The sequence below is a fragment of the Carettochelys insculpta genome, chromosome 6 (genome assembly GCF_033958435.1).
Source record: "Carettochelys insculpta isolate YL-2023 chromosome 6, ASM3395843v1, whole genome shotgun sequence".
NCBI lineage: Eukaryota > Metazoa > Chordata > Testudines > Carettochelyidae > Carettochelys > Carettochelys insculpta.
In genome coordinates this window covers 32,471,505-32,495,788 of record NC_134142.1, presented here as the reverse complement: position 1 = coordinate 32,495,788, position 24,284 = coordinate 32,471,505, and the positions used below count along the sequence as shown (strand labels likewise).

Genomic DNA, 24,284 nt, shown 5'->3' with positions numbered 1-24,284 from the left:
CAAAAAAGCATGCTTTTGTAAAGAGGGACCTTTCTGACTGCTGGATCAGACCAGGCTGAAGGAAAATGGTTGCAAGGAGAACAGTGAGACCCTGCAACTTGCACAAACTATAGACTGCAGGAAGGGGATCATGAACACTCTGGAAGATCATTGACCAAAATCCAAAATGAATGTTCAAGAGTGCCAAGGAAACTGAAATAGGTAAATTATGCCAGTGTTTCTTATTTTGTCTAGATCTGCAAATTTCATGTGCTGCCTAAAATAAAATATTAATTGTGCTAGAAACCCTTGCAAACCCTGGGTCTGGTTGCTTGTATGATCACATGTCCCTGAGGAGGTGACCTGTAAATCAGTGTGCTCAGAAGGCTTGGACCTCTGGGAAAGGATATGCTGATTCACTCAGGGATTATGGAAAGCAGGCACTAACCTCAGACTTTTGACAGCTGAACCACAGAGGAGACCAGATGGAATGCACTGGAAACTCAGAGCCAAAGGCAGTGCCTAGACTCTGCTCAGACACAGAAAAGCTTTAAAACCCATGGATCAAGCGGGGGTGTCCAAACATAGCAGCTCATGAATGCCTAGCAATGGGAGTTAAGTAGGGCTCGCTCAAGGCCCTATCTCCTACAGTTAGACCACTGGGAGGGAGCCAGAAGTCTAGTAAACTGAGAAGTTCCAATTAATGTTACCAAACACTGACCACCCACACTTTCACCTGCACAATTACCAAGACCCATCACATGAACAGGCTATAAATGTAAAGGAGTTTATCAAAAGCATTAATGAAAACACTGGCAAATAAACCTGGAACATTTCTGGTTTGCTTCGTATCTGCATCCCAATGTTGCCTCTCAATACATCATTAATGCTCATGTATTTAAGAAACAGCCTAATCAAACATAAAATTTTTTACTGAAAAGGCTTTTTGTTAATAACTAGCCATCACAAAAAGGCTGTTTCACTAACTTTACTATGTTGCAATGCCTATCAGAGATCAGCCAGTTAAAGGAGGTTAGGTAGCATTGCAGATGAGCTAGTTGGCACCCACTTTATCTGTAATATATTTTTAAAAAACAAGCATAAACATTTTATACATCATCCCACCCCTTTTCCCCAACCTTCTGCATGTCAATTATTTTCTGAGACTATAAATTCTTTTGAGCAGTGTGTTTTCCTCATTGGGGTATAAAAATTATTAAATAGTACTGAAATATTAAAGAGAAAACAGTAAAGTGCTAAAACAGGTTGCACTGTAGTGATAAAGAAGCTTGTACATATTGTACATATTTCATCATAACTTAAATATAACTTGTAAGGACTGGATGCTGCACAGCAATGTAACAAATGACTTCTCATCTAGAGATCAGTGGTCCAAATCCAGATCAGGCTCACACTGACTGAAGAGAAGTTATTTGATGGCTATTAGCTGTCCACAAGGGAGTTAGTAGTTTTGGTTCAGTTCTTGTTTTTATCAGAGGGTGTCAAAACTCAAGTGGCCATTTTTGTTGTGGGATGATGTGAATAAGCACTTCTGAGAGTAGTCAATCAGGGTGGGAGAATTTGTATAATTAAGATCTGTTCAGAAATAAGAGCAATTTGTAAAATGGCAGCATGAGCAATTATAGTATTTCTTAGCAACTTATCAGTAATCTAACTGTGGGAGGGTTGTTATTAGTCAAACTGAGTGTATGGATTTGCACAGTATACGGTTGACAAAGAGCCATAATTATATACATCAGACCCACACAGCCCAAGTTTAATGGAATGTAATATACTGAGCACACATGTACAGGATCCCAGCATATTAACTGGCTGAGAGAATTACATTTCACTATATTCCAGGACACACAGTAAAGCAAATCTCTCATCCAGTTCTAACTTTAGTTTAATATACAGAAAGTATGAATTGACAATACTGGCGTCTAACCTTTCACTGACAGTCACATATTGCTTGTATGTGGTTATACAAAAATACGAAAAATACATTCCTGAGGAAGCTTTTTATTCTCAAAGTAGCAATTAAGTTTTTTCTGTCTAATAGTGTGAAATTCCAACAGTGACCACAGTCAAATTTAAGTTAAACAGTATATATGTACAGCAACAAGACCTGATATTAAACTAATATTTTAAAGACCTTAGTGAAAGCCAGCAGAAAAGAGGTGAATCATCCCTTTACTACTTTTAATATGTTATCTTCAAAATTTGGATAACAAACTTATAGCACCAACATTAAAGAAAAAGAGAAGCTTTTTAAAACCAACTAAACACTAGAATTGACTTTAATGATCATTCAGCCATATGGATAATATCTTAGTTTCCAAAAAGCAGTGCCAGCGGATGCTGGCATGAATGCCCTCTGATTTGATTACACTGATCAGTGGAGCTTTTCAGTTGTAAGGCTCAAATGGGAAACTATATTTTTCAAGATCTCTAAGGCAGAAAAGAATATGACTCTTTTAGTAAGAAATGAAATTAAACATATTAATGTTATTTCCCCATTAATTTTTCTTCAAGATACTACAGGTTTGAGGACTCAGTAAGGGGCAGCTGGACCTTGTAGACATGTCAGAGTATTACCTACGTGGGTATTATTACATTTCATACTTCAGGAACTAGTAATAATATGTTTAGGTAAAGTTCACTGATCTGAGAACAAGTCTCTTACAAAGCAGGGACCAGTTACATTACATTAGTTAAGCATCTTTAACATATTTGTTCCAGAAGGAAAGAATGACACGACAGCTCCCTTTTGAAAACTATTTTCTTAAGCAAGTGATCTTGGGAAAGTCATTTCATTCTCTCCCTGTCTCCCCGCATCTCAAACTGGGCTGTTAGAAGGATTATCCAGTGGGTGTAATAAGGATAAATGAATGTTTGCAGATAGAAGGCACTGTAATAGGGCATTACAACAAACTAATTTATGAATGGCACTCAAATTACTTCAAATAAAAGATGGTGTTGGGCTAACAAACTTCTCAGGCCCTAGAGGGAATGCACACATTTTATTTTCTGGATGATGACATGAAGAGAACTCGGTACACTCCCAGCCATCACTGGATGATAACCTACTTCCCAGCTGAGTCAGAAAAGTAACTGCTACTTTTCCATGACGCTGCTTTTTCTGGAGAATACAAAAAGCGTGTTTCTCCTGTCTCAAGAGAGGCAGAGCTACAAAAACAGGAATGCCGTGACACAGAAATCTGAAGGTGATGATCAAGAGAGGGAAGAATGACAGGTGACAAAATTGTAACAAATGTACATAACACTTGAGCAAAGTGAGAATCAGGTTTAAGACTCATGATTAGCAGAGTTGACTTAGGCTGTGTCTACACTAGCACCTTTCTTCGAAGGGGACATGGTAATCAGCCTGAGCAGAGAACATTACTGAAGTGCTGCAATGAATATGCAACACCTCATTAGGCTAATTTTCCCTGCAGCAACTTCCAAGCATCAAACTTTGAAGCGCTGGCATGCCATGTAGCCGCGGGCATGTTGAAGCCTTAGACTGTCACTTCTGGTTTTGGTTCAGTATTTCAAGTAATATACGTAATTTTAGATCTATAAATACTGACATATGATTTAACCATACTATTCACAGTAAGCTACATTCTTCTTCATAAAAAATATTGCACCTGTCCTACTTACGCTTTGAAATGTGAAAACTAATGTTGCCCTAAGCAGGGTTTAAAACTGTTTTCCTAATATCTCAAAAGTAATTGTAAATGAGAATTCAGCAGCCAATGTAAGTATTTCTAGCGAGGTACAGCCAGGGTCAGTTCTCACACAACTGCAATTGAATATCCTTATTTTCTTCCAGACTATTGCTAAAGCCATTACTAATTGTATTTGCTGATAACACAAAAACTAGTGGAATGTTAACTAATCATGAGGTCAGGTCAATTTTTATGGACAAAATGTGTGCATTCCCTCTAGGGCCTGAGAAGTTTGTTAGCCAAACACCAGCTTTTATTTGAAGTAATCTGACTGCCATTCATAAATCAGTTTGTTAGAATGCCCCTTTACAGTGCCTTTCATCAAAAACATTCTGCAAACATTCATTTATCCTTATTACACCAACTGGATTGCTTAGCAAGAGAGGCTCATTTGACTATAATCAAATAGAAGGTCATACATCTAAGAACACACAATATAGGTCCTACTTATAATGAGGTGGGGGTGTGATCCTGGAAAGCAGACAACACTGGAAAAGACTTAGAATATTGTACTGGGACAATACAACAAACCCAATTCCTTCAACTTTCTCTCATAGGTCATCCCCATCCCAGAACCTACATGCTCACAGCCAGAGGCACCCGTTCTCCAGTCTGGAACTCCCTCCCATACTCTGTTCCCTTTGGTCGCAACCTCCAAGCCCATCTCCTCTCCCATACGACAACCCCAACCCCAACCCAGAACTCCCTCCCACACCTTGAACTCCACATTTGTGGCCCCATCCCAGACCCTACACCACCAGCCAGACCCTCTGCTCCAACTCTCTGGCCCAGCCAAGAGCTCCCTCACACACTGAGAACCTCTCATTTCTGGCCCCACTCTGGAGCCTGCACTCCCAGCCACAGCTTGCACCCCCGCCCTCTGTCCCAGTCAAAAGCTCCCTCCCCTACCATAACTCCGCATTTCTGGCCCCACTCTTGATTCTAAACCCTCAGCTAGAGCCCTCACACCTTCCTGCAGTCCAAACACAACCCCAGCCCAGTAAGAGTGAGGCTGGGGAAAAGTGAGTGATTGAGGGAGGGGGCAATGGAGTAAGCAGGGGTAACAACACGCATTTTGTGTGTGAGTTTTGTCAACAAAATTCCGGTTTTGTCGAAAAAAAAAACCTCGCTAGTATAGCTGTAACCAAAGTGTTGCAACCAGTATGAGGAGAATTTTAGATTGAACCTCACCTGGAAAGATGTATAGGAACGGATCACATTGCTAAAATTAATGGTAATTTAAGTACAAATGCTCATGATTTCAACCCATTTATAATGTACAAACAGAATAAAATTCAGATAAGGGACACACACACGGTGCATTAACAGAGTGGTTTATAAGTATGTGGGGAACAAATATTTAGTAACAGGCTCTTCAGTCAAGCAGAAAAAGGTATTAACGTGATTGAATGTGTGGAAGCTGAAGCTACATTAATTCAGACTAGAAACAAGGTGTAAATTTTTAAGAGGAATGAGAGTAGTCAACCATTAGAACTTACCTATAGTCATGATGGATTTTCCACCACTGACAACTTTAAATTCAAGATTGGAAGTTTTTTCTAAAAGGCCTGTGTGGTGTTGAGCCCCCATATTTTTTATTGAAATATGTTACTGAATATGAATATGCCTAACTCGAATATGCATTAGCCAAACTGTAGCATGTGACCTCTCCTTGGAGAGCTGCTAAGCCCCAAATGTGTATATTGTTTGTGTGCACATGTATCGTTTCTGTATTTAAAGTTAGAAATATGACGTAATCCTGTTTATATATCTATATATGCTAATAAAGGCCATTTGTAGTACTCAAGGAACTTAATGCCCTGGTACTCATGATAACGAACTGTGAATGGTCTTACTTTTCCTGTGAGCCTAGACTAGGATTGTTTCTGCTAAGATATGCGGCTAGGTCAACTGATACTGGAACACATTTTGGATGTGGCACTTTTCCATGGCAGTATGAAAGGATTGCAATGTGAATCCATTTATGGGCAGGAAAACAAACAACAGGTAATTGCCAGACACTAAGACACTCCCTGCTTACCACCCAGATGACTGCTGGAAACATCTAAGACTGAACAGAGGGAAGGACCATTCCCAAGATAGGAGGCTGTACAGCTTGCAAGAAAAGATTATTAGAACTACTGTTAGGGTAAGGAATTACACATAATAATTTCCTTAGAGTATTAATCTTTGCTGGTGTAGTTTATTGTTTTGTTTTATTTAGGTTAGTAACTGATTTTGATGTGCCTGTTATCATTGCAACCACTTAAAGTCTACTTTTTATGTTTAATAAAATCACTTTTATTTATCATTAAACCCAGCGTAAATAATTGTTACTGGGAAGGGGAGATGACAACAGTTGTATGTCTCTCTCTTTCATTGATAAAAGGAGCATAAAACTTACGAGCTTCTGTATAAAGCTTTTATGCAGAGTAAGAGAAGCTACTCGCCTTGTTCAGTAACAACAGTTCTTTGAGACGTGCATCTCTGCGGGTGCGGATCCCATTCTGGGTGGCGGTTTTCCCTTGCCGTGCATGCACAGAAGCGCCTCCTTATGTTTTCTGGCTCACATGCAGCATGGGCTACTCCATTCCTTCTCTACCTGACAAACAGAGCAGGATGCTCCAAAGCAGGAGAAGGAGGGAGGGAAGTGGAGTACCCATGAGGGGACACATCTCAAAGAACTATCATTACTGCACAAAGTGAGTAACTTTCTCTTCTTTGAGTTGAGTCCCTGTGGGTGCTCCATTCTGGGTGACTATAAAGCAGCAGTCACAGAATGGAGGTGGGTTTGGAGCTCAGTCACTACCACAGTACACAACACGGCTTGGCCCACTTGGATAAAAGATGTGATGGTAGACGAGTGAGTGTCGTGCTGAGCAAACATGTTACTGGAAGACCACATGCCCACCTTACAAACGTCTGTAAGGGCTTTGTTTTCAAGAAAGGTGGTAGTGGAAGACATGGCCTAGGTTGAGTGGGCCGTGATAGCACACAGCAGCTCCCTTTGATGAAGTGCGTAACAGGTGTGGACACAGGAGGAAACCCATTTGGAAAGTCGTTGGGATGAGACGGCCAGGCCTTTGGATCTCTCTGAGGACAGGAAAAGCCTGGGAAATTTGTGCCATGACTGCATGTGATCGATGTAGAAGGCCAATGCCCTGCAGACGTCTAACATGTGCCACGCCATGTAGGCGGGGTTGGAATGTGGCTTCAGAAAAAATGTAGGTAAGTGAATAGGTTCATCAATGTGAAATGCTGGGGAACCTTGGGGAGAAATTTGGGATGAGGTTGCAGAGTAATTCTTCCTTTGTAAAGACCATGTAGGGAGGCTCAGTCATTAGGGCAGCGAGTGCTGTGATGCAGCTGTCCAACGTGATCATGCGGAACAAGACCTTCATAGACAGATGAAGCCAGGAGCACGTTGCCAAGGTTCAAAAGGTGGCCTCATAAGGCTATGAAGCACACGGTTGATATCCCAGATGGGGACTGGGGGTGTGGACCAACGGAAAGGTGTTTTGAAGCCCCTTTAAAAAAAAACTTTTCGTGATGGGATGTGTCGCAAACAAAACCCCATCTTCTGGTTGGTGAAGCACTGGTAGTGCTGCGGCGTGCACCCGGACAATACTGAGGCTAAGGCCCGACTCTCACAGGTGCAGTACGTAGTCTAAAAGGATGGGCAAAGGCACACTATGACAAGGCATCAAATGATGGATGTCCATCCAGCGAGAAAACTGTCACCATTTATAAAGGTAAGACTTGCACATAGTTTCCCATCTACTGTTGATAAGGAATGTTTTTACTTCCTCAGAGCATGTGGTTTTGGCATTTTGATGCCACGAAGGAGCCAAGCATAGAGATGGAGTTTGAGGAGATCGGGATGCAGAATGCATCCAAAGTCCCGAGACAGAAGGTTGTGGCGAGAAGGAATTGGATAAGGAGCTGCTATTGACATCTGAAAGAAATAAGGGTACCAAGTTTGTCTGGTCCATGCCAGGGTTACTAGGCTGCAGAGAGCTTGGTTGTCTCACCTTGAGTAATACCTCGTGGATCAGTGGAACGGGAGTGAATGCGTATAGTAGTGGCATGTTCCACACAATGGTGAAGGCTTCCCCAAGGAAGTCTCTCCAAAGCCCCTCTCTGGACCAATACTGGTGGCATGTTCTGTTGGTCCTGGTGGCGAACAGGACTATGTGAGGGTGGCCCCACAGCTGGAACACCCTGTTGAGGGCAACTGTGTCAATCTCTCATTTGTGATGGTCAGTGAACAAGTGGCTCAGAGTATCTGCCACCTGATGATAACTCCAGGAAGGTATATGTCTACAGGATTGACCTGGTACTGAATGTACCATGTCCACCGTCTCAAGGCTTCTGCACTTAGAGGTGGTGATTGAATTCACCCGTGGCAGTTGACATAATACACGCAGGTGGTCGTGTTGGTAAGAATGTTGACCAACTTGCCAGTTAGGAGCTGCCAGAAACGTATGCAGGTGTAGCAGACTGCCTGGAGTTCCAGCAGGTTGATGAGAAGTGTTTGTTTGGCAAATGACCATCTGCCCAGCACTGTGTGAGGACCAAGGTGTGCTCTCAAACACAGCAGGGAAGAATCTGCAGTGAGAGTGACCAATGGTAATGACTGAGGAAAGGGAACACCAGTGAGGAAATTGCCCAGGCATGTCCACCACTGAAGAGAAGCGAGGACCCATAGGGGAACGGCCACTGTCTTGGAGAGCAGGTCCCTGGCTGGAGCATAGCATGAGGCCAAGCAGGACTGGAGGCAGTGCATATGGAGCCTGCTAGCTTGACCACCTGAGTGGTGGTGGCCACATGGCCCAGCAATGCTAGGCAGGGGTGCACTGTTTTGGTGGGTGACAGGTGTGCTGCCTGAATGAGACTGCACAGGATGTGAAACCTTTGTATAGGCAGGGTAGTCCTGGCAGTGATGGTGTCTAGTGCACTCCTATGAACTTCTGAGCCTGAATGGGATGGATCGCAGATTTCTGAGTAATTGATATGGAAGCCCACGCTGAGTAGGAGGTGCATGGTGACGTGCACCATGTGTTGCGCTTCAGGGAGCGAAGGTCCCTTTATGAAGCAGTGGTCCAGACAGGGAAAGATCATGACCCCTGACAATGAAGGTGAGCACTCACGGTGCCGAGGAAAGATCAAACAGGAGAACCAAATATTGGTAGTAGGAGCATCCCACTGTGAATGGAGAAAGTGTCTGTGAGCCGGATGGATGTTTATATAGAAATATGCATCTTGTAGGTTGAGAGCTGAGAGCCAGTAGTTCTTGTCCAGGACTGAAATAATGGTAGCAAGGGTCACCATCCTGAAACATCTGTAAAGGCTGCACTTATTGAGATGTCTGAGATTCAAAATAGGTCTCCATCCGCCACTATTCTTTTGGGTGCAGAAGTAAGTGGAGTAAAACCCCTGCCCCATAATTCCTCAGGGACAGGCACAACCACCCCCAAATGAAGGAGGTGCTGAACCTCCAGCTCAAGGCAACTCTTGTGAGACAGGTCCCTGAAGAGGAACAGGGTAGGGGGATGGGTAGGGGGCATAGAAATGAAGGGGTTTGAGTAGCCTTGTGCCACCAATTACAGTAGCCATTTGTCCGTGGTGATGACTTTCCACTGATGCAGAAAGGGACAGAGACAGTGGGAAAATGGTGCGTCTGCAATGTCCTGCTCAGAATTCTGGATCATACTCTCAACCACACACTAAAAATTGCTGCTTGGAAAGTTGAGGGTGGGGCGCTGAGGATTGCTGGCTCTGGCGTGGTCTGCCAGAGTGTTATGTTTTTGGCACTGTTCAATGCAAGGTTGTTGATGGGACTGCTGAAACTGGTCCTGACAACACTGGTATGGAGAATAGCGAGCTTGCTTGACTGGGGGCATGCACATCCTGAGGGTGCACAGTGGCAAGTCATCAGGTTTGTCCACAAAGAGGTGTCGGCAGTCGAAAGGTAGGTCTTTGACCTTCTGCTGCAGTTCCTTGGGAACCTTTGAGGGAATGAGCCATGACATGCGGTGCATAATGACCTCCAATGCAGTGATCCACGCTGCCATGTCAGCAATGTCCATGGCTGATTACATCATCAAGCAATCATGTGGCCTTCCTTGATGATACTGGTTAACGTTTGACATTCATGCTCAGGCAGTGCAGGGATCAGCTCCTGTAGTTTGGAATAGTTTTAAAAATTATAGTTTGCCAGCATAGCAGTATAGTGCCACACAAAGGAGAAAGGTGCCAGAGAAATGAACCTTCTGGCCCATGATGTCCCACTTCTTGCTGGCCTTGTTTTGTGGGGCTGAGCAGAATGACCTGGTTTTGCATCCACAACCAAAGAGTTGGCACGTGGGTGGGTGAAAAAGAGTATAGCAACCTTGGATGCCATGAAGTAGTCTTTATCTGTCCACTTGCTAGTGGGGGCGATGGGTTTGTTACAGCACCATGGCTGGGTCCATAATAGCATTGCCCATGGGCAATGCCATCCTAGATGATGACGGGGGTTGTACATATGCAAGAACTGGTAAGATCTAGCATCATCGGCTGAGGGGGGTTGACAAGGTGAGCATGACGTCATCCGGTGAGGAAGAGGAGGGGGTCCCTTTTCCCTTCTGACAAGGATTCCTTGGTGCTGGGATCCACCAGTTGTTGAAACAGTTCTGTGGACAGTGGCAGTGAAGGCGGGTGCAGTACTGAGATGGCTGACGGTGCCGATTGAGCATGCTGGTGCTGTGATGCTCTGTGCCAGGAAGGCCACTGATGTTCCGGTTAAGAGTAGCGATGAGCAAACCCTGGAGGTGCATTTCGGCATGGAGTGCACCCACCTGGACGGTGCCAGGTAGCCGAGCCTGTGGAACCCTAAGTGGTTCTCCCTTCTGGCAAAGACCTCACAGATGGCGCTGGAGGCCAGGAATGGGCAGGAGAAGCATCAGCAGAAGGGCCTGGCACATCAGCACAACACCTCACCCTTAGCCTTGTCCCGGGCAATCAACTTGTCCGGAGCCACTGGTCATTGGAACTTCTCATATAAAAAAAATCTTGAGCCTGCTGGCTTTGTCCTGATGAGTTCTGGCCACCAGGCTAGAGCAGTGGATGCACGATTGTATCTGGTGGCCTTCGTCAAGGCACTTTATGCAGGACACATGGCCAACTGAAGCAGGCATGGCGTCTTCGCACGTGGCGCACTGCTTAAAGTCTGCAGATCTCAGAATACAGGTGATGCAGCACTCTAAACCAACTCCAACCTAACTATTTTTATTTTTTATTGATTTATTTATTGCAAAATGAAGAATAAAGGTAACTATCTTGGACTGGAGAAAAGCTAAAGAAGAACTAGAAGCTAACTAACTAACAAACTCAAACTCTCTTGCAGAGACTCATGACACTCCATCTGCAGCTGAGGATAGCAGAGAAGGAACTGAGGAGCCTGTGCCATGCACACACCAAAGGGCACAAGGAGGTGCTTCTGCGCATGCGCAGGAAACCATGGCTATGGAAGAATCTCCAAGCGATGGCATGACGATGCACTGACTTTCAGAGTGGAGCACCCATGGGGACACTACTCAGAGAAGATGGATTTATCTGTGGTTCTGGTCCCAATGGGGCTGCTGTGTTGTGTCAAGTCCCTTTGACTGAGTGTGTGTTGCTTTGCGGCATTCTGTAACCTAACTCTGTGCCATACTGAGAGAGACCTGAAATTCTCACTCAGCACGACAAGGTGGTGGGGAGCCCTAGAGGACAGATAGACAGACTCAGTGGTATGATCAGCCCATAAAGTGACAGTCTCAAGGGAATCTGTGTGACCCAATCCATCATAATTTGTTGAAAGAATATTTTGCGAAGTTCTATGATCTTTGTTATACAGAGGTCAGACACTATGATCACAGTAACTTTTTCAGACTTTGGAATATATGAATCATTTGGTGTCATGTAGCTTCCACGTTCTATGAAGTTATACAGAAACTGCTATGCTTAAAGAATTATTGACCACTTAAAAAGAACCACATGCATGCATCACACATTTCTGCATGTATATTGACCCTAAACCCAATCAGTACAATGTTGAGCTCTGAATTAAAACTAAACAAGAGATCCAAAGTAACAGACGTTTGACAAACGTTCTTAAAAGAAAAACATGTAAAGAGTTGGCAATTTCACTGAAATGAAGTGAACTATTCTGCAGTCAGCACTCTGAAGCATCTCAAACCAGACACACAAAAGCTCAAGAAACACTGAATATAAAAGATTACGTGTGAAATAATTTCATTTGCAAACTTTGTAAGAAAACTAATGCTGCATTCATTCTGCACAGCATTTTGTTTGCAAAGAACATTTATTTAAAATGAATTCAAAATAAGATAATACTTAAAACATAATATACAGCTTTCACTTTTATTTAGATATTCAGTTTTTGGTCCAGCATATTCTTCCTATACAAAGAGAACCAACCTTCTGGCATTACTGAATAGGCTCAAGTATCTCAAAAAGCTGGAAAGTGAAACACACAACTTTTCCTCTGCTATTTTCCTATTTGATTTTTGTATTGTATGTTCCCCTTATGGTCCAGGAGAAATACCTTTCTGAATAATTCATAAGCACCTAGGCAGAAACTGGCTTATCCTTTTGAATAAAAAGGTTAAGTTAATTGCAGCTGTGCAGCCAAGAGAATCTCATCTTTTTTTAAAAAAAAAAAAAAAACTTCAAGCACAAAAAGGAGAAAAAAGTTCAACCATCCATTACTCATCAAAAAATCTAACAAGAGAGATCAAAATTCAAGTGTAATCTTTTTTAAAACTCTGCTAAAGGTGAAGTGTAAGAGTTTTTAGAAAAAGGAAAAAAATTCTCATAATTAACAGTCTAGTCTGGAGACAAACATTATAAACACTTTTCATATAAATAAGCTTTAACAACAAAATACTTGACAAATGGTCTCTCCATCATCTGCCTGCCAAGTGTTTTCTTGGAAAAACTGACATCACAAGCTCCTAAAATAAAGCAGGCAGTGTTTTTCGGCAATGTTTTAGTTGACACTGACAGTGTCAACCATTACAGGGGAGCTATGTAATCTCAACTCAGCAGCTGGGGAAAAGATGAATCAATTTTGAGATTTTTAAAACTATTTCTGTATTTAATAAAGTATACTTTTACTATTCTGGTGGAAATCACTCGCCTTTCTTTTTAACTGGATGGAATTAAATTCTCATTCTGGAAACAGGTTTCAAAAGTTTTTATTCTAGTAGATGAACTGGATAAGTGATTCTTCTATCTTTTTCCCAAAAGCCCATTTATAATGACACATCCAGATACTGTTTCACCTCCCAAAGACTTACATATGGCCATTCCCCCTATGCAGCCCCACGGTGGTGAAGAACTTTGCACTAGTACTCCGTATCTAGGTTAACTTCACCTTCACTAGTTTGGGTAATTTTAGTCACATTCACCAATATATTTTTAGTAAAAATATCAAATTCTGCTTATAAGTGACAATGTGAATGGGATCATTTCAGCTCCACCCCCTTTATAACTGATCTTTTAAAGACAACAGAACTTCTACCTTTGGTATATTACTCTTTTTTAAAAAAAAATCTGTGCGAAAGTATGATGTTCCAGTGATTTGTACAGTGCCTCTAGTTATGTGCATTTCTCACTGAACGTGATAATATGGGTCCAATTGAAATCGGTGCAAATTTTATGCATGTGATATGTGGCATGGAACACAGCGGGTTTACAAAAAAGAGGTGAAAGCTACACCATACACTGTACCTTCTAGTCAGATGTAGTCAAACTCAACTATTTCATTTGTCTCAAAACAGATAATTCACATTGTGGGCTAAACCTGGAAAACTATGCCCTTTTTGTTAGGAGCACAAAATTAACATGAAAATGGAAAAAAAAATCCCCTTTCTTTGACTCCATCTCATAAGCAACTGATTTTAAGAGTTATAAAAAACTGCTGCACCTCAAACAGGAAATCAATAAATTTAGGTGAAATACAAATTTAAATGATATATAAACACCTCAAAATTGGGACATCATAACATGAAAGCAATGAGCTCCCCAAATGGAGTAGCTCAATTTGATGACAAAATGTTTATTCATTAGACTTAAGACTTACCAGTCTCTGCATACTTTTTACGTGGGTAGGACTAATAGATAAGGCCTCTTCATACCAGCGTTTGGCTTCATCAATATTTCCTCGAAGTTCGGCCACTTGACCTCTCATGTAGAGGACATTGTGTGACATTGGAAAGAGGTTAGCGGCTTCCTGGATACATGCCGTGGCTTCAGCAGGCTTCCCGATTCCTATGTAGACTTCAGCTAAAGGAGAAAAAAAGAGTAGATATATACATGTATTTTTCTCTGGTTAATCATAATATGTCAAAACACTGAAAGGCTGGGTCTACACAGACCTGAAGTGCTAGCAGCTTCATGGAAATGAGCAGTCTCGCAAATGTCTGCTCATTAGCATAAACACATGGCTAATTAGTAGTATAGCCATGCAAGATCTCCCAGCTGGCAGAGGCTGATGCTGGAAGTAAGCAGGCCGTGTAGCTGTGTCTATGCCGGCAAAACCCCCCTCTGTTGCCAGATCCTTATGCCTGAAAAAATTCAGGTTCTGAGAGGGTTGCAGAAACACATCTACACTGCCGACAGGGAGGAGGGAGCCCCTTTCCCATGTGCCATTATCCTAATAAGAAGCCCTCTACTCTCCGATTTGCTCACCTTGATTATCTTTTTCTGATTTGTCCTCCTTGCTTACTGTTTTTGGTTCTCTCTGTTTTAACTATTGAGTCTGTTCTGGTCTGGCTATGGTCTGAAGAAGTGGGTCTGTCCCACGAAAGCTCACCTAATAAACTGTTTTGCTAGTCTTTAAAGTGCTACTTCACTGCTTTTTGTTTTGATAGTGTATAGACTAGCACGGCTTCCTCTCTGTTACCATTTGCAATTGTGAGACTTCTGATTTCCATAAGGCTGCCAGCACTGCAGGTCTGAGTAGACCCAGCCAAAGAGTGGTTACAATTTTGTGAGGCTTTTTCCATTTCCTGCCAAGTGAATGAAGTTATTTTACTCAAGAAAGGTCACACTAGAAGTGTACAAGAAGTTACTACATAACCTGTACCCAGAATGAATCTTTTCAGAAGATAAGTTGCTTTTCTGTCTGTCTCATGAATTCTTTAATTTTTACAATGTCTGTTCCAGACAGCTGGGAGCTTGTAACAGAAATGTTTTAGTACTACAAGTTAACCTTAAAAACAGGTACAGTAAACTTTTTCTTATCTTGCATTGTGTCATCTGGAACTCTAAATAAATAACAGGCATTTTATCCGTAACTAAATTTTAGTTGCATTTTCCATAACCACAGCATAGTGAAAGTAAATACAAATCAATACTGCCTAAGTTTACAGTGTACAATACTACTGTTGTTGGTAAATAGAGTACTCTGCATACATTTTTGTTTGTTTCTTACTATCTAATCTTTTTCTTTAGTGTTATGCATTGCTAGGTATACCCCACTATTATCCAGAATATTTGAATATCTGGCAACCTCCTTGGTCCAAGGCTGCCAGATATGAAATAGCTTACTCTACTTTTAAAATATACAGGAAATTCTACAATCCTATCAGCATATTAAACCAAATCACTATGTGCCCATGTTTGGGGTGTCAGACTGGAAGGCACAGATTAGTGAAATGTTTCTGCATATTATTGACATGATTTTAAAAGTCACAAGCTCTAGGGTAGCAGCATCTGCTCATGTTCTCAACCACTGTCATGTAGTAACCTGATCCAAAATTTCCTACTGCATATTTAAACCTTTTCTTCCTAAGAACATGCTTGACAAGAAAATGAAGCTTCTCATTAACCTAACAGAAGTGTGTGACAAGCTTATTCAGCACTCTGATTTGCTGAGAACCTGCTTGTGAGACTTGAGAAACAAGTTATTTAATGCAGCCTCGCAGTAATTTTATACAATCAGTAAAAGCTGTGGATTTATACGGGCAGTAGTTAATTTAAAACAAATCATAATTGATAGAAGTAACCAGCTGGCCTGAGAACAAGTAAGTGTTTTCAGGATGTGTTGACTAGCTAGAAGTTGCTCAATAAGTAATTAAGGGCTAGAAATGGAGGTGTTTTGTTACAAGCACTCCTTCAGTCTGCAACATCATTATTATATTGATCAATTTGCTCAAAGTCTGTTCCTGACTGGGAGGAAGGGGGTTAATGTTTATTGATAACCAAGTATTATCTTCTATGCTTGCACAGCACAATTGTGCCACAAATCCTTATTGAGACCTCTGGATGCTATTAAAGCACAAATAGCAACTATTGTAGGTTTAAACAGTCAAATCACTGCAGGTGCACCTTGTCTCTACTTGCTAACATTCACGCACTGTTATTTGGAGAGATACATAATCCAATATAGTATGAAGACATAAGAGCTCAATCCAGTGCCTACTGAAGTCAACTGTGTATTTTCAGGGAGTTTAATGGTCTTTGGAGGATGCCTTAAATTCTGCTTGATGGAATTTACCATAATCAATTTTAAGGCATAATTTTTTGAGATTAAGAATTATATCAAACAAACAATAATTAATATCAGAGAGGTAGCCAAGTTAGTCTGTATCTTTAAAAAGAAGAAGTAGTCCTGAGGCACCTTAAAGACTAACATATTTTGGAGCATAAGCTTTCGTGGGCAAAGAACCGCTTCATCAGATGCATCGCGGGTCTTTGCCCACGAAAGCTTATGCTCCAAAGTATCTGTTAGTCTATTAGGTTCCACAGGACTTCTTGTTTATAATAGTTAATTACTTCATTCTAGTCAACTTTAAGAAGAAAGGAAAAACACAAATTGATGAATACCTATCATTTACTAATTCTTGCACTCATTTTCTATTTACAACAATCACAACCATAGCTCCTAGCCATCTAACAAAGGTGCTTAATAAACAGTGTAAGAGCCCACATTTCATCTAGTTTCTTCGAAGAACTTTGTATAATAGATTTTTCCTCCTCCTCTTCCATTTTTTGTTTTCACTTCAAGAGAAGAAGATAGAAGCCCTTTAATCATTACATATTCTGCATTATTTATTTACAGCACTTGTTCTATCAAGTGAAACAGGTATATCCAGCATTTCAGATTATTTATAATGCAGTTTTTTTTCATGGAGGAGCCATAATTGAATTATGAAAGTGCTTTCTAAAACCTTATATTGCTCTTGTCCGAGAATTCTTTGTTACTTACTGAGGTTAAAAGTAATCTTGAAACTTTAAAATAGAATCTACCACCTATATCCTCATGTGATGGATGATTTCATCTGGAAAGCTAATTTATAAATGTTAAGTGGAGTGAGAGAGAGACAGAAGGTGTAAGAATGCTGCAGTGGCCAGAATTAAAACAAACTGCTGCCCCTCACATCCACCCTGAATCATGAAAATAAATATCTTTCCAAAAGTTTTGTTTGACAGCTCCGATATTTTTGTTTGCCAAAAGGTCTAATCACATTTTGAACCTTGCTTCAATGACATCTGACAGTGGTGAACTCCAAAATGTGATTACACATTCCCAATCTTTTCAATTTCTCATCATACATGAATTTTTCCCAGCCCTTACTCATATTCCTCTCCCTTCCCTGAACTCCCACTAATTCTTCTGAGATGGGGTAACCCCTACTGCATACATAATTCCAGAAGAGGCTGCACCAGTCTTGATATATTATCATTATATATTCTCTATTATACTATTCTCTATTCAATTACTTTTGCTGCTTACCATTTTGTTTTACTTACTATAGCCACACAGTCAGAAGAGGCCTACATTGAGCTCTTTTGACTCTGTCCCTTTCCTGATTTTATACTACTTAATTAGAACCCTATGAGGTGAAGAGGTTGTGTGTTCTTTATATTAAGTAACATTTATCAACGAAGAACTTCATTTGCCTTTGTGAACAAGAAGTCCTGTGGCACCTTACAGACTAACAGATATTCTGGAGCATAAGCTTTCACTGGCAAAGACCCGCTTCATCAGATGCTTGAGTGGGGGTGGTTTCAGAGGGGTATTTAAAGAGTGGGGTCCCAGTAAAAGGGAGGGCCAGAGCTGACAAGGTCTATTCAGTCAGGGTGGAAAAGGACCCATTATCAGTAGTCTGTATGAAAAGAGTAAAAAACAGGTCAGATAAGACGGGGGGATATGGCCCATTGTCAGTCTAATGTGTAAATGTTAGCACCTAGGGCAGAGAAGCTTCTTTTGTAAGGTACAAGCCACTCACAGTCTGTTTAATCCTTGGTTAATGGAGTCAAATTTGAAAGTAAATTGCAGCTCAGAGATTTCTCTATTTGATTTTTGAAATTTCTTTGTTTCAGGACTGCTACCCTCAAATCTGCCACTGGGAGTCCAAGGAGACTGAAGTGCTCTCCCACAGGCTTCTGTACGTTACCATTCCTTATGTCTGATTTATGTCCATTTATTCTTTTACGTAGAGACTGTCCAGTTTGGCCAATGTAAATTGTAGTGGGGCATTGCTGGCTCATATCATATTCATAGATGTGCAGGTAAAGGAGCCCCTGATGGTATGGTTGATGTAAGGTCCTGTGATGATATTACTGGTGTAGATACGTGAGCAGAGTCGGCAGCGGGGTTTGTTGCAGGGATTGGTTCCAGGCTTAGAGTTACTCTTTTGTGATCTATAGTGGCTGGTGAGGATTTGTTTAAGGTTGGCAGGCTGTCTGTAGGCAAGGACAGGCCTGCTTCCCAAGGTCTGTGAGAGTGAAAGATCATTGTTCAGGATGGGTTGCAGATCGCTGATGATGCATTGGAGAGGCCTTAGGTGGGGGCTGTATCTGATGGTCAGTGGTGTTCTCGTTTTCCTTGTGAGGCCTGTCTTGTGGCTTCTGGGTACCCGTCTGGCTCTGCCAATCTGTTTCCTCACTTCCTTAGGTGGGCATTGTAGTTTGAGGAAAGCTTGGTAAACAGATGAACACAGCTACCACTCTGATACATTTGCCTTTGTGTTGTGCACTCATCTAGTTCAGCTAGGTCTCTAAAATTCTTTATGGTTTTGTTCTATGTGAAAAAAAACATTCTGTCATCTCCAAATGTTGCTTCCTCACTAGTCATCCCTTTCTTCAGATCATTAATATATTATATGGGACCTAGTATGGAGACTTACCAAACCCTGCTGTTAACCTTTAGCCATGATTAAAACTGCCCATTTATTTCTACTCTCTGTCTTCTCTTTCTTCCTGTTTCTGATCTATGTCAATTCTCACATCCCACAACTACTTAGTTTCTTAAAATATGCAGTTCTAACATGAAAACAATACCCAGGCCTAACTAACAGAGAGGACTGGTTGTGGTTGGTCAATAGCACCAAAGGAACAAGATTAAATTTAGTTTGCCAATGAGACATCCAAGGAATATCTATCAGAAAATGAGTAGGAGATGTAGCGTTGAACAGAAAAACAGATCAGGAATGGAGAGGAAAGTTCAGAGTTGCTGGTGGTCCAGCTGGTTGACTCCCTTTGTCCACATGGACTTGGGTTCTTTTCTAAAAGGCATCAAGCATCGAAGGGGGTTGGGTTGTCAACACAACCAGCCTGGCTGAACTTCCTCACACTGAACGGGCTGGCTGGGAGGGGTGAGTGAACCCCCGTGGCTTCCATGGGTACCGTGAAGCCAGCCTCTAGGTCTAGAGAGTCATGAGGCAGGTTTTGGTGATTGAGAGGCAGCTGGCACTGAGGTTTTGAGAAGTTAACGTTCCCCCCCATCAGATTTCCCCACTGATATCAAGCCTTGATCTATACCAGAGCCATATTTGGAGCAGTTGGCTCTTGATAACCTGGATCTAATTGAGTAGCACTGTCCACAGTCACGCCCACAGGAGGAATGGTACAACCAAGAAGTGCACTTCTGCAGGGACCTCTGTGATTCTTAGTGCTTGGTGGCTCTGCTATAGACTTGTGATCCACAACTCAAGCAGGGGAGCAAAGCAGACAGGAGAGTTTAAGAGAGGGGCAAGTGATCCCACTCCTGAAGAAGCTACCAGGTGAGAGTACTAGCTTTTGGGGTGAGCGAGTGTGCTTGACTGTTTGAATTTTGAATTGTGATTCTGATTTCAGGTGGGTGATTTCAGTTTCTGTGGCAGTTGGGACAGAATTCCTGACCTTTGTTCCCTTAATTGCCTTTGATCAGCCTCACGATCAGCCTTTCCCTTTCAGACTAACGAGGCATAAGGCCTGACCTAGGCCAGCAGGTTTTCATAAGCCAGAGGCAGAGCAACCAGGGAGCTGCAGACAGGGGAGTTTAAGAGGGAATTTAACAGAGGGAGGCTTACTATGGTCAGGAAGACCTGCAACACCTGTGCCAGTACTGCTTCTGTCTCCTCCGCCTGTGCCTGTAGCCAGACAGACCGCCTGACCATGGATGCCTCTACCCAGATCCTGGTTTGGTTTTGCAAGGACTGTGGCTTGCAATTCCCACTCACTGATATCCAGCCTGGGGGGACCATCCAATGTGAAAGGTGCCTACTGGTGGAATCTCCCAGGCAGCAGGTGGGAGAGCTGCGGGAGGAGATGTCTAGGTTGAGGAGTATCTGAATCCATGAACAATTCCTGGACAGTATTCACATGGAGACAGCTGAGGTAGCTGTCCCAGTACACAGGATTGCTGACACACCACTGCTAGAGGAGGAGACGGCTCAGGGTGGACACTGGCAGCTGGTTACTTCTGGCAGCAGGCAGCACTTTACCCCTGCTCCGAACTCTCCCACCGTGGTACTAGGAAACCGTTATGCTGTACTTGACACAGGAGACAAGGAATCACCCTGTAGAGCAGAGGAGAAGCCTCATTCCCCCAAGGCTGGGAGGTCAGCTGCCACCACTGTGAGGAGGAAACTTAGAGTGGTGGTAGATGGCAATTCTCTTCTGAGGGGGACAAAGGCGCCCATCTGTCGCCCTGACATTTCATCTCGGGAGGTATGCTGCCTGCCGGGTGCCCATATCTAAGACACTACGGAGGTGTTGTCGAGGGTTATCTGGCCCTCTGACTACTACCCCATGCTACTCATCCATGTGGGCACTAATGATACTGCGAGGTGTGACACTGAGTGGATCAAGAGTGACTACAGGGCTCTGGAAGTACGGGTGAAGGAATGTGGGGGGCAGGCGGTATTCTCTTCAATCCTTCCTGTCAAAGGTAGGGGCCCAGGCAGAGACAGGTGCATCCTGGACGTGAATGCCTGGCTGCCTAAATGGGGTTGCCAGGAGGGCTTTGGCTTCCTCGACCACATGATGCTATTCCAGGAAGGACTGCTAGGAAGAGATGGCTTTCACCTTTCAAGGAGAGGGAAGACCCTACTTGGGCACAGACTGGCTAACCTAGTGAGGAGGGCTTTAAACTAGGTTCGATGGGGACAGAGGGTAAGCAGAGAAGATGGAGAGCTGGGAGATGGTTCAGAAATGGGAAGGAGCACGGGTTATAATGGCAGAGAAAAAGGAGGGTCAGGGCAAAACTGGGAGGCAAGATCAAATGAATATCTTAGATGCCTATATACAAATGCAAGAAGTATGGGTAATAAGCAGGAAGAACTGGAAGTTCTAATAAATAAATACAACTATGACATCATTGGCGTCACAGAAACTTGGTGGGATAATACACATGATTGAAATGTTAGTATGGAACGGCACAGCTTGCTCAGGAAGGGTAGACGGGGAAAAAGGGAGGAGGTGTCGCCTTACATATTAAAAATGTACACAGTTGGACTGAGGTGGAGATGGACATAGGAAATGGATGTGTTGAGAGTCTGTGGGTTAAGCTAAACGGGGTAAAAAAAAAGGTGATGTCCTGCTAGGAGTCTACTACAGGCCACCTACTCAGGTGGAAGAGGTGGATGAAGCTGTTTTGAAACAACTAACAAAATCATGCAGGGCCCAGGATTTGGTGGTGATGGGGGACTTCAACTATCCAGATATATGTTGGGAAACTAACACAGCAACACACAGAGTATCCAATAAGTTCTTGGATTTCATTAGAGACAACTTTTTATTTCAGAAGGTTGAAGAACCTACCGGGGGAAAGCTGTCCTAGATTTTATTTTAACAAATAGGTAGGAACTGATTGAGAGTGTGAAAGTGGAAGGCAGCTTGGGTGAAAGTGATCATGAAATCATAGAGTTCACAATTTTAAGGAAGGGTAGAAGGGGAACAGCAAAATAGTGACAATGGATTTCAGGAAGGTGGATTTTGGTAAACTCAGAGAGCTCGAAGGTAGGGTCCCATGGGAAGCAAGACTGAGGGAAAAAACAACGGAAGAGAGTTGGCAGTTTTTCAAAGGGACATTATTCACGGCCCAAAAGCAAGCTATTCTGCTGCATAGGAAAGACAGAAATTATGGCAAAAGACTACCTTGGCTTAACCAGGAGATCCTTGCATGATCTCAAAATAAAAAAGGAATCATATAAAAATGGAAACTAGGACAAATTACAAAGGATGAATATAGGCAAACAACACAGGAATGCAGGGGCAAGATTAGAAAGGCAAAGGCACAAAATGAGCTCACATTAGCTACAGCATAAAGGGAAGCCAGAAGACTTTTTATAAATACATTAAAAGCAAGAGAAAGACCAAGGACTGGGCAGGCCCATTGCTCAGTGAGGAGGGAGAAATAGCAACGGGAAACTTGGAAATGCCAGAGATGCTTAATGACTTCTTTGTTTTGGTCTTCACTGAGAAGTCTGAAGAAGGAACACCTAACACAGTGAATGTTAGTGGGAAAGGGGTAGGGTTGGAAGGTAAAATAAAAATAGAACAAGTTGAAAATCACTTAGAAAAGTGAGATGTCTGCAAGTCACTAGGGCCTGATGACATGCATCCTAGAATACACAAGGAGCTGATAGAGGAGGTATCTGAGCCATTAGCTATCATCTTTGGAAAATCATGGGAGACAGGAGAGATTCCAGAAGACTGGAAAAAGAAAAATATAGTGCCCATCTATGAAAAGGGGAATAAGAACAACACAGGAAACTACAGACCAGTCAGTTTAACTTCTGCGCCAGGAAAGATAATGGAACGAGTAATTAAGGAAAATCAGCTGCAAACACTTGGAAGGTGGTAAGCTGATAGGGAATCGCCAGCATGGATTTGCAAAGAACAAATCACGTCAAACCAATCTGATAGTTTTCTTTGATAGGATAACGAGCCTTGTGGATCAGGGAGAAGCGGTAGATGTGGAATACCTAGACTTTAGTAAGGCATTTGATACGGCCTCACATGATATTCTTATCAATAAACTAGGCAAATACAACTTAGATGGGGCTACTATTAGGTGGGTGCAAAACTGGCTAGATAACCATACTCAGAGAGTAGTTATTAACAGTTCTCAATCCTGCTGGAAAGGTATAACAAGTACAGTTCCTCAAGGGTGTGTACTGGGATTGGTTCTGTTCAATATCTTCATCAAGAATTTAGATATTGGCATAGGAAGTATGCTTATTAAGTCTGCAGATGATACCAAGCTAGGAGGCATTGCAACTGCTTTGGAGGATTGGGTCAAAATTCAAAATGGTCTGGACAAATTGGAGAAGTGGTCTGAGGTAAACAGGATGAAGTTTAATAAAGACAAATACAAAGTGCTCCATTTAGGAAGAAACAATCAGTTACACACATACAGAATGGGAATAAATTGCCTGTGGAGGTTGTAGAATCTCCATCCCTGGAGATATTTGAGAACAGGTTAGATATATGTCTATCAGGGATGGTCTAGACAGGACTTGGCCCTGCCATGAGGGCAGGGGGCTGGACTCGATGACCTCTCAAGGTCCCTTCCAGTCCTAGCATTCTATGACTCTATGATTCTAACTCATGCTTTAAGACTGGTACTGGAGAAAGGGCTTTAGACCTAGAGGTACTGCAGGCCAGACTACAGGGACATCTCCCTGAACATGGCAATATCCATGTCAGGGACTGGAGAAGGAGTGTGCAGCTCCTTTCATCCAAATGTTCCTAGGATCTGTAATAGCAACTTGGCTCAAGGGGTTGGTCTCCACTCTTGCCTGTGGTAAGTCTGTGCATGGTAACTGGCATAACTGGCCTTACATCCTACTGTCAGTGCCCTGGGTCCAGTGACTAGAGGGGGCTTTGCTATGACTGCCCCCCCCAGGTCCAGGCACAGAATGGGATAGGTTGCAATGCTCAACATGAGCTGAGGCCCGACTTCTTGAATGGGAAGATGAGCTATCCAATGGCAGGTCTTGGCTCGCTCCCTGCACTATCTTTCCCCTTGCAGCGAATAGGAGATGGACTCCTACTGGCCTTATTCGACTTCTTCGCTGATGCTATGGTGCTGGGGTGAAGTGACTCCAACTCCATCAGAAGCACTTTGAATCTGATCTCACAGTCCTCCTTAGTTCTTGGCTTAAAAAACATACAATTATTGCTTATGTGCCCTTCACCAAGGCACCTGAGATAATGACTATGTGGATCACTAACTGACACAGGGCAACCACAAAACTTAAAGCCAGGGGACTGGTGCATGCCCATAAACCTGGCTGAGTCTCAAGCGAG

At 42.6% G+C, this 24,284-nt stretch overlaps 1 protein-coding gene across 5 annotated transcripts in view; it reads right to left on the bottom strand.

Moving 5' to 3' along the window:
* The window catches only part of TTC7B (tetratricopeptide repeat domain 7B), a 265,844-nt gene that overhangs the window by 45,796 nt on the left and 195,764 nt on the right, over positions 1-24,284 (bottom strand). For all 5 annotated transcript variants that reach the window (XM_074996636.1, XM_074996633.1, XM_074996637.1 and 2 more), the window contains one exon: positions 13,843-14,045. In XM_074996636.1, the coding sequence (XP_074852737.1) occupies positions 13,843-14,045 (203 nt within the window). The remainder of the gene's footprint in view (positions 1-13,842; positions 14,046-24,284) is intronic.